This window comes from Sus scrofa, chromosome 6 (genome assembly GCF_000003025.6).
Source record: "Sus scrofa isolate TJ Tabasco breed Duroc chromosome 6, Sscrofa11.1, whole genome shotgun sequence".
Taxonomy (NCBI): domain Eukaryota; kingdom Metazoa; phylum Chordata; class Mammalia; order Artiodactyla; family Suidae; genus Sus; species Sus scrofa.
The window spans coordinates 45,074,322-45,085,446 of record NC_010448.4 but is presented as its reverse complement, the minus strand read 5'-3'; the positions used below and the strand labels follow the sequence as shown (position 1 = coordinate 45,085,446).

Genomic DNA, 11,125 nt, shown 5'->3' with positions numbered 1-11,125 from the left:
TCTCTGGGTTTTTTCCCACCTCCCTCCCCGTTGTGTTGTCTCTGACCCATAGTTCTCTTTCTCTGTCTCCCTCCCCATCTCTCTCACTCTGCTCACTACCTCCCCTCCATCTCTGCCCATCTGTCTTTCAGCCCCATGATTGATCTTTCTCTCTCCTCAGGACTTAAAATGCACATCTTTTTTAAGACGCTCCTTTCCGGAATTCCCGTTGTGGCACAGTGGAAATGAATCTAGCTAGGGACCATGAGGTTGTGGGTTTCATCCCTGGCCTCCCTCAGTGGTTTAAGGATCTGGTATTGCCATCAGCTGTGGCATAGATCACAGAGGCAGCTCGGATCTGGCGTTGCTGTGGCTGTGGCACAGGCTGGTGGCTATAGCTCCAATTTGACCCCTAGCCTGGGAACCTCCATATGCCATGGGTGCGGCCCTAAAAAAAGACCAAAAAAGAAAAAAAAAATGCTTCTGGAATCATTCCTCTTGCCCTCTCTTCCCCTGCCTGCAGTGAATGGAAGGGGATCAGGAGTAGGGGGGCCAGTGATGTGGAGAAGGGGTTTGAGGGTTCTGGGGCTGGGTGGTCCAGCCCAGGTGTGGGGGAAGGGGGCTGAAGGACACTTCCTGCCATTGAAGGGAGGCCCTCATCCCTCTAACCAGACTGGAAAATGTGACGTCAGAGGAGGCAGTCAGGGAGGGAGACAGGAACACAGAAACTTGATACCTCTCCTGAGTGACCTGCTTCCCTGAGAGGGGCCTGGGCATTGTTCTTGGCTCCCTCCCAAGCCCTCTCCCAGGGCGGGTTCTGGCAGCTCTGTCCCTGGGAGATGCTAATCCCCTCCCCTGGCCTGAACCATGCCATCTCCCTCCTCTGCCTGGTCGACGCTCCAGCCTCCTTCCAGAACCCCAGCTTTTTCTGAAGTGCAAATCTGTGATGCCAGTCCCCTGCTTGAACTTTAGCTCAGCTTCTCAAGGCTGGCTTCTGCCTTTAGGGTAAAGTCTAAGCTCTCCGTCTGGCATTCAAGGTCCTGTGTGGACACCTCTTCAGTCAAGCAGACAAGCCTGGAGCTGGGGAGACTCAAAGACGCAGAAAGAGGAGAGAGACTCAGAGAGATACAGGCACAAAGAGACAAGAAACAGAGGGGCAGAGTTCCCTCTGTGGCACAATGGGTTAAGAATTGGACTGCAGGAGTTCCCATTGTGGCTCAGTGGTTAATGAACACAACTAGTATCCATGAGGACGTGGGTTTGATCCCTGGCCTTGCTCAGTGGGTTAAGGATCTGGCGTTGCCGTGAGCTGTGGTGTAAGTTGCAGAGGTGGCTTCAATCTGGCCTTGCCGTGTCTGTGACATAGGCCAGTGGCTACAGCTCCAATTTGATACCTAGCCTGGGAACCTCCATATGCCGCAGGTGCAGCCCTAAAAAGACCAAAAAAAAAGAAAAGAGAAAAAAAAGAATCAGACTGCAGTGGCTTGGGTCACTGTGGAGATGCAGGTTCAGTTCCCGGGCCAGCACAGTGGCTTAAAAAGACCTGGCATTGTTGCAGCTGTGCCTTGGATTCAGTTCTGGTCTGGGCAACTTCCACAGGCTGTGGGTGAGGCCGTAAAATTAAAAATGGGGGGGCGCACTCACAGAGAAACAGAAACACTCAAAGTGGTAAGAGCAGGAGAAGTCAGCTGGGTTTTGGCAGTGTGCAGAAACTGGAAAACAGTCTCAGAGATCTAGAGGATGAGAACTGCAGAGCGGAGGAGAGAGAGACAGCAAGAGAATGAGATGGTCTCAGATGTAGCCAGTTCCTTCAAGAAGCCCCCCCTGACTCTCAGGTCATCACCCTGGGATCCCCCATCCCAACCCTGACAACTCTGGGCAGTCACTGTCTGGCAACGGCCAAACCCATCTTGCACCACTGAGCTCAGAGGGAACAGGGCCGGGGACTCTATTTTAATAAAGTCATCACTGTGTTCCCAGCACTGCCCAGGCTTTCAGTGAGAGTCTGCTGAATGGATGAAAGCCTGGAAGGTTGTGAGCTCCAGAGAGCGGGGCCCAGAAGACCCCTAGCTTGGTGCTGGGAACACAAGCTAGAGTCAGGAGGCCATGGGTCTGAGCTTTGGCTTGCCTTTGGCCTTGCCCTAAGCCTCTTCCTTCCTCTTCTGTGGAATGGGCTGCACTGAACGTGTACTGAAGAGGTTTCAAGATATAATGACACACAGCAGAGACTGAAAAATGCCCATCTGTGTGTATGTCTGTGTAAACTTTCAAGGCTCCTCACAATTTCTAGGTGGGGGGATGCTCAGTCCTGCTCCCCAAAGTGTGTTTCCAAGCCCACCAGGGATGGAAATGAACGTAAATTTATTGAAACTGGTTTTGGGGAGGATGGATGGGTGGGTAGCCAAGGGTTTTCCGAAGAACTGGGAAGGAGCCAGTGCCTGGCTGGGTGGGAGGGGTGCCGACCACAGACCCTATCTCAGGCCCAATTTCTTCTTCTCCTTCTGCTTCTTGCGTACCACGTCCAGGTTCCGATCCTTCCACATGCTCTTGCGCAGCTTAATGGGGCGTGAGCCCACATACTTCCCTGTAGGAATGGAGGGTTCAAGGTCAGGCTTGGGGTCAGGCTCAGGCCAGATGCCCACCATGCCCACTGACCCTAGGAGAGGCCTCACCCACCATTCATCTCACGCATGGCGCGCACATAGTCACTGGGGTCCTTAAAGCTGACGAAGCCATAGCCCTTGGTCTTGCCCGTGCGTTTGTCACGGATCACCTTAGCCTTAAGGAAGGATGGGAAGCGGCTGAAGGCTCGTGCCAAGATGTCATCGTTCACCTCATTGCCCAGATCCCCACAGAAGATCCGGAAGTCATCTGGGATTGGAGAGAGGAAGTCAGAGGATGCAACTGTGTGGCCCAGTGTCTGCCCTATCAAATGACTCCACCTTCCCTGGAAGCAGCGCCCAAACCCTCCTCCCTCTGTACCCTCAGTGATCTCTGCCTAGGGCCCTCTCAGTTGAAACAGCCAATGCCTGCAGACTATTTACCTTGTGCTAGGCTCTCTGCTAAGCACCCATGGGGTTTTAACACATGTGGTACTCCCAATAACCCTTTACACTGAGGAACAGAGACGTCTAGTCACCTGCCCAAAGTCAACCGGGAAGCAGCAGAGCTGGGACAAGAGCTCAGGCATCTGGCTCCCAAGTCCTCACTTTGAACTAACTACACTGCCCTGCCTCTCCCTAGGGCCAGTTCCCCTGCTTCCATGATGAGCCCCTGAATCTTCCTAGCCCTGGCTTGTCCTCCAAGCCCCCAGCATCATTTAGTCTCCTAAACACCTCCCTGGGGACATTCCCTGGGCCTCTGACACCTACTGGCTCTCATAATGGCACCCCAGTACCACAGACTTCTTTCCTTAGCTCTGCTTCCTCTGCAGAGCCCACTCTAATCTCCCCTGGGGTCCCAGAAACCTGAACACACTGCCTGATTCTTCTCGAAGGTCAACCTCAGCTGCCATTCCTGGACATATCCCCTGGGCTGGGCCAGAGCCTTGACCAAATGTGCTCCAGCCCAAAGAATATCTTCCTCTATGAGCACACATTACTACTATCCCTTTGCTGGAGATGAGGAAAACAAAGCTTGAAGGGCTAAGTGACTTGCCCAAGGTCACAGAACTAGGGTCTACAGCCTGCACTGGCCACATCTGGGCTGATGCTGCCATGGCTCTGGCCTGGGGCAGGTAGAAGGTCCAGGAAAAGAGGCAGAAGTCAAGGACTGGGATAGGAGGTAGGCCCCCTTCCTTAGCTACCAATGTGGTGGCCCCACAGCTCCTGTGACTAAGGACACTCTTTGAGAACAAAGTAAGTCACCCCAGGCAGAAAAAATCTGACAAACTCAGAGGGTGGGATCATCCATCTACAAATCAACTGAACACTTCAAAAAACTACTACCCACAAGGCAAAGTGGGGGGAGGGAGACAGTTCTCATTGGAAGATAATCAGTGACATAAAATCACATGCATCCTAGTTCAGGGAAAAACAGCTGCAATGATAGCTTAGGAACAACTGGGAAAATATGAGTATAAATGGAATCGGAGTTACCATAGAATTATTGTTAATTTTCTTAAATGTGTTAATGGTATAATGACATGGAAAGAAAATACCACTTTTCTTAGGAGATGAATACTGAAGTATTTAGAAGTGAAGTGATAACTTCATTTATAATTTGCTTTAAATGACTGAGCAGAAAGCATAAAAAGATACATACACATGGAGAGATAAAAATATAGCAAAACATCGGCTGCTGAATTTAGACAGTAGACACACAGTTGTTCACAGGGCAATTCAGTACCGGAGGTGGGCTCAGCTCATTGTGCCTGCCCCACAGAGGGGTGTGAGTCGCCTGCTTCAATTTCCCTTGCCTGAGCAGCACCAGCCCCGCCCCGAGCCCTCTAACCTGCATCCCACTCCAGAAGGCTGGGGTCTTCCCAGCTGCTCCCAGCTGCCGTGCGAATGCAGCGCTTCAATTTCTCTGGCTTTCCTTTCTTTTTGTCCTCACCCAGAGGCTCTGGGACCTGCAGAGGAAAGGGATGGGGTGCAAAGGGCTCGATGCTGGAGTCTTCTGGACTCATCTCCCCCACTTTCCTTTGCCCCCTGGCCCTCTCACTCCCATAGTTAAAGGACTGGATGTGCCTTGGGGGTGTCAGGTATGTGTGTCTGTCCCCCCTCCCCCACCTCCTCCCAACCCCTCCAATTTCCTGGGCTCCTCCTCCCTCTATGGACAGAAGATGACACATGTTTCCGTGGGAGGAAGCCCATGGGCTCTTACCTGCCCAACCAGCACTTTCTGTCCCCCTAGCACTGCCCCACTCCCAGCTTACCTCAAGAGCCATGAGGCCAGGCGGTGGCTCAGGCCTCGGGGGCCGGGGTCTCGGACGCAGGGACAGGAGCTCAGGAATGCGCAGCGGGGGCAGTAGGCCTCGCACAACTTCCAGCGGGAGGGGCAGGGGCTCGGGCTCAGGCAAAGGCATGGCCAGGGCCAGTGGAAGGCTGGGCCCAATGACTGCAGGGCCAGCTGGGGCACCTCCTGCTCCCACGGCCACTGCTGCACTAGCCTCCTCCAGCCCAGCGGCCGCTGCCACCACAGCCTCCTCTTTCTCTTTCAGGCCCAGCCCCAGGCCTAGGCCCAGCTCTCGGGGTGTTGCTGGCTCTTCCTGCAGGCAAAAGGAGAGCTTGAGGGGGGACCAGATCACAGGCTCAGGCCTCACTCCCACCCCCATCCTGTCCAACAGAGCAAGAGCATGGGGGTCAGAAAGCAAGCAAGAGACACCTAGAAGGGGAAAGGAGTCTCTAGTTAGATGCAAACACAGAGACACAGAAACCCAGGCAGAGAGACAGACAGATACAGGGACAAAAAAAAAAACACATCAAGGCAGAAAAACAGAGAGGGACAATCAAAGGAAAAATAGAGGAAAAACAGAGATGCAGCGAGAGAAATATACTTCTAACTCATGTTCTCTCTCTACACACTCACAAAAAGGGGAAACAGAAAGATCTGGCCATAGAAAGAAATAGGGAGGGACAGAGACATGAAGAGCGGGGAAAGCCAACTCGGTAGGCACAACCCATGAGGCCAGGATGCGGGTATCCTGGCCATCGCACCTCTGACCTGCAGTTCCCTGCCCACACTCACCAGAGGAGGCCTCAAAGCAGCCATGGAGCTCAGGGGGGGCCCTGGGGCCCGAGCCATCGGTGGCAGCATCATAGGTGGTCCAGGGGGCCCAGGCAGAGGGGGGCCCACAAGGGCCTGGTGTGGGGGCCGCAGGGCCATAGGGCGGGGTCCAGCTGCTGCAGAAGAAAGAGCAGAATCTGTCAGGGTGTTAGTGGGGGAGTCAGAGGGTTGTGGGGGTGTTACGTGGCAGGGATGATGACCCTGGCTCCCTCACCTGCTCTCTGTAGCACGTGAGGGATGAACGCTGGATGCAGAATAGGGGCCCTCTGGGGGGCCACAGCTGTGGGAGAGAGAGATGGGGGTGTGTGTCATGGGGGCCTGGGACACTTGGGGCAAGGCGTGTGCAAGTGCGGAGTCTCAGCATCCAAGAAATCCTGGAGAAGAAGCCTGGAGAGTCTTCTGGGAGATGCAGAGATCTTTGCATTTGTTCATTAAGCAAAAATTTACCACTAATGATCTCCTCTGGGCCTGGCCCTGTCCTGGGCAATGCTAGGGACACAGTCAAAGATCATGAGCTCTTGGGAAGCGAGAACAGACCCATCACCAGAGATCAACAGCTGGTAATCAGAGCTGGGACAGGGGAAAGTGCAGGCTGGGTGATGCGGCTTCAGGGGAGGAAGCTCAGGAAGCGGTGGGAGCCCAGAAGAGCCCTATGACCTCGCCCAGTGGGACTAGAGAAGGCTTCCCAGAGAAAGGGACCTGTGAGCTGAGACCCAAAGGATAATGAAGAGCTGGTCAGGCAAAGGCTAAGCTTGGAAATATTACTGTACTGGCAAAGAGAACATTTTTTTTCTCTTTTGGCTGCACTTTCAACATATGGGCTGGAGAGCGAATCCAAGCTGCAGCTGTAGCAACACCATTGTACTGGACCAGGGATCGAACTGGTGCCTCCACAGGGACAAACCAGATCATTAACCCACTGCGCCACAGTGGGAACTCCAAGAAGACTATTTACAGGTGTTCCTGTCATTGCGCGGCAGAGATGAATCCGACTAGGAACCATGAGGTTGCGTGTTCAATCCCTGGCCTTGCTCAGTGGGTTAAGGAGCAGGTGTTGCCCTGAGCTGTGGTGTAGTTACAGACATGGCTTGGATCTGGCATTGCTGTGGCTGTGGCATAGGCTAGCAGCTGCAGCTCCGGTTGAACCCCTAGCCTGGGAGCCTCCAATTGCCACGGGTGTGACCCTAAAAAGCAAAAAAAAAAAAAAAAAAAAAAGAATTATTTTCAAACCTTTTTTTTTTTTGGCTACACCCACGGCATATGGAGGCTCCTAGGCTAGGGGGCCAATCGGACATGCAGCTGCTGGTCTATGCCACAGCCACAGCAATGCCAGATTCAAGCAGTGTCTGTGAACTACGCCACAGCTCACGGCAATGCTGGATCCTCAGCCCACTGAGTGAGGCCAGGGATCAAACCCGTGTCCTCATGGATGCTAGTCAGATTCATTAACCCACGATGGGAACGCCTATAAACCAAATTTTTTCATTTTTCAGTTTAGTGTATCTGTAATAGAAAGGTCAGGAGGTCAGTAGGCATCCAAGTACAGTCTTATTGGCTGAACCATGTATGCCCCCTGGAGGACACCCGGGAGCCACAGCAGGGTTTGAAGCTGTGCAGGGGGACTAGGTCAGATTTGATCAAAACTATTAAAATATAGGAGTTAAACCTTCTCATATTGTCAGATAAAAGAAAAGTGTAACGAGTCGTTCCTGTGTGGCTCAGTGGGTTAAGGATCCAGAGTTATCCCTGCAGTGGCTTGGGTCACTGCTGTGGTGCAGGTTTGATCTCTGGCCTGGGAACTTCTGCATGCCACGAGAGTGGCCAAGTGTAACAAGATTTAAAATTAACACAATTAACAAGTTGGATCTAACAGAGATTATACCAGAACTTTATAGAACACAGGTCTTTTTCATCCACATAAGGAAGTGATATCACAAAAACTGACGTCTCAACGACACAAAGGGTGACATGTGGAAAGGAGAGATTTTAGTTGATTTTGGTGAGCTTAATTTTGATTTAGCTGATAAGTTTTGGAAAATTAAAGTTGGGTGACAATGAACAGGGGAGAGAAGGGACCTTAATAAGAGCCTGCTGGCACATCCCATCAATGTTTGGAGCTCCTTGGGAGGAAATGGGGATCTCCGCAAGGGACCAGGGGATGTAGGGGCTTGACTGGGAGGTGAGGAGGATAAGTGCATGTTTGATGCTTTATTCATCCCAAAGGTGATGACACCAAGACTTCAGCCCTTCAGGGAACTTATATTTTAGAGGAAGCAAAGGAAGATAACCATGGTAAGTAAATTGTGTAACTGGTTATAAAGTATGAAGTGCTATGAAGAAAACCTAGGGATTAAGAGTGACAGTATGGGAGGTGGTTTACAATGATCAAGTGAAGCCTTATTGAGGTCAAACTGAAAGTTCATGATCAGGCTTATGCTTTAGAAAGATGATGATATCACAGGGATGAAATGGCGGGCGAAGTAGTTGAAACTAGAGTACTTGGTTATCATGGGATTCCCTTGCCCGACCTACCTGCTCGCCTCAGGAACATGGCTTCTCGAGCCTCTGGACTGTCCAGGTGACTCCGGTCACCGGGGCCAAAGCCAACTGTTGTGAAGGGAGAGATGAGGATGATGTGAGGAAAGTCCCTTTTCACCACCCTGTCTGATTTCCTGGTTCCCTTGCCCCATCACTCCTTACTTACCTGGGCCCACAAAAGGTGGGCCACCCACCATGGGAGGAACCACTGTGGCTGCTGCAGCTGCTCGGGCCTCCAGAGTCTGTTGGACCTGTGGGGGAGGAGGTTGGGTGAGGGGCTGATTCAGTGCAGTGCCCCCCAAGGGTTTCATTCTCCATGCCATGTGGCTATCTGCCAAACTTTAGGTCTCAGCTAAAACATCACTTTTCAGAGAGCCTTTTGGGATCATACTAGCTAAAGGTGTCCTTAACCCCTCCCAACTGCAACTTCTTTCTTCATCCTACTGCATCTTCCCCAAAGCACTTAGCACTGTCTGAAATTATGCCCAGCTTGTCCTCCTCATCTCCTGTGCTACCACCCTGGTCCAAGCCAGCATTATCTCTTGCCTAGAGTATTATGGTAGCCTCTTCCTCAGACTTCTTTTTTTTTTTTTTTTTTTGTCTTTTTTGCTATTTCTTTGGGCCGCTCCTGGGGCATATGGAGGTTCCCAGGCTAGGGGTTGAATCGGAGCTGCAGCCCCCGGCCTATGCCAGAGCCACAGCAATGCGGGATCTGAGCCGCGTCTGCAACCTATACCACAGCTCACGGCAACGCCGGATCCTTAACCCACTGAGCAAGGGCAGGGACCAAACCCGCAACCTCATGGTTCCTAGTCGGATTCGTTAACCACTGCGCCACGACGGGAACTCCCCTCAGACTTCTTGATTCTTCCCAGTCCCCTACAGTCTGTTCTCCAAACACAGCCAGAGAGACCCTGGTGACATCTAAGTTGGACCATATCACACCACTGCTCAAAACCCACTGCTTCCCATCTCAAAGTAAAAACCACAGTCCTTACGGTGACCCATAACGTTCAACTAGATCTGTCTCTCTCACCTCTCTGTCTTCATCTCCTCCCACTCTCTTCCTTGCTCACTCCATTCCAGCCACACTGTTTTTCCCGCGTCCCGTGAATATGATGGATATGCACCAGCCTCATGGCCTTTGCACTGGCAGTTCTCTCTGCTGAAAATACTCTTTCCCCAGATATCTGCATACTTCCCTCCATCGTGCCCTTTATTCTGCTTAAATGTCACCTCCTCAGAAAGGCTTTCCCTGACCACACTGGTTGATAAACCTGTCCTTCTTCCTCTACTTTGAGTAAAACATAAAACTCCAAAATGGCAGTGATTATTTTTCTCTGTTTTGTTCTTTGCTAGAATGGTGTTTGGTGCAGAAAAGGCACCCCAAAATTATTTATTGAGATAACGAACAAGTTTCATTTACCTGTTTTTTTTTTTTTTATAAGTCTTTTAGAAGTCAGATACAGTCGGCTGTGGAGCACTTGAATGTGACTAATGAGACTAAGGAACTATTTAATTTTTTCTTTTTTTTTTTTTTAGGGCTGCACCTGTGGCACATGGAGGTTCCCACGCTAGGAGTGGAATCAGAGCTACAGCTGATGGCCTACGCCACTGCAACTCGGGATCTGAGCTGTGTCTGCGATCTACACCACAGCCCACAGCAACACCGGATCCTCAACCCACTAAGTGAGGTCAGGATCAAACCGAATCCTCATGGATACCAGTGAGATTCATTTCCACTGTGGCATAACTGGAACTCCTATTTAACTTTAATATAAATCTTAAATAGATACAGAACATTTCCATCATTGCACAAAGTTCTACTGACCAGCATGATCTAGAATATAAGCTGCCACAGGGCAGAAATATCATTTGTTTTTGTCATTACTGGGTTCTCAGTGCCAGGCACATAAAATATTTGTCAAGCTAATCAATCAACAAGCCAACATGTCAATAGCTCTCTGTACACAAACACTGTGTTCGAAGTAGTGTGGTCTCCTACATGTCTTAGTTCAGCCTTACCTGCTGGTACGTGTTGGTCGCAATGATAGGGCGAATCACAGGAGCTGTTGGGACTTGCATTGCTTCTACTGTGGGGACCGTGGGCACCGCAGGCACAGCAGCTGGGATTCCGGTTACTGGAGCCCCCAAAACTTCTTGTTCAAACCTAGGGGAGCAGGACAAACACCACAGCTCAAGACTTTGCACCAACTCTGGAACTCTGGGTATATCGCGACAGTGCCTTGCCTTTCATCGCGGTCAACTTCTCCATCTTACTCCCGCCCCTACAATCCCGGAAGTCCCATTTCCCCAATATAGAGCCATAATTTGGGCCTATTGTGGCCTAGAGGCTCCAAGGCTCGACAGCTCTGGCTCTGGGACAGCTTTTATCGCGCCCTGTCGCAGGCCTTACAGGGCCATCTCCGCCTCCATCTCCTTCAAGCGTTCCTCGCCGCTCTTGCCCGGGATGCCGGTGCCGGGGCCCGGGACCACAGGTCCTCCTGTACCCGGGAGTCCCGGAGTTGGCCCCGCCCCGGCCATCGCTGCTGCCGTGGGTGTCGCCGCTACTACCGCCTCAGCTCAATTGCCTCTGCCGGTTCCGCTGTGTACTCTCGGGCTTCGTCGGGATGGGCGCCCGTGGATGGCGTATCATCGGAAGCGACGGGCGCCGGTACATGACATCATACGCCAACGGTGCTCGCCTTTGGATGGAGGGCCAATGAGAACCTAGCTAGCGCTAAGGGGCCCGCCCCACGGAGGAAAATAGGTCAATCAGCGTGCCGGAAAAACGAGTCAACGGAAGAACCTGGGTCTACAGAAGAGAGGTGTCCACGGCCACGCCTTCACGGAGGAACAGCGGCTAATGAAATTGCTGTAA

The 11,125-nt window shown here is 51.8% G+C and overlaps 1 protein-coding gene across 4 annotated transcripts; it reads right to left on the bottom strand.

Moving 5' to 3' along the window:
- On the bottom strand, window positions 2,323-10,920 carry RBM42 (RNA binding motif protein 42). 4 transcript variants are annotated; one of them, XM_003127066.4, is made up of 10 exons: window positions 10,661-10,910; window positions 10,270-10,414; window positions 8,411-8,495; window positions 8,239-8,313; window positions 5,921-5,986; window positions 5,668-5,843; window positions 4,856-5,188; window positions 4,432-4,549; window positions 2,656-2,850; window positions 2,324-2,563 (listed from the first exon to the last, which is right to left on the bottom strand). In XM_003127066.4, the coding sequence occupies exons 1-10, from the start codon at window positions 10,786-10,788 to the stop codon at window positions 2,451-2,453; spliced, it is 1,434 nt and encodes a 477-aa protein (XP_003127114.1). In that variant the 5' UTR covers window positions 10,789-10,910; the 3' UTR covers window positions 2,324-2,450. The 4 variants fall into 4 exon arrangements, with proteins under 4 accessions (XP_020952842.1, XP_003127114.1, XP_003127113.1 ...); XM_003127065.4 differs by lacking the exon at window positions 5,921-5,986 and having other exon boundaries at window positions 5,668-5,822; window positions 10,661-10,920; XM_021097182.1 differs by lacking the exon at window positions 5,921-5,986.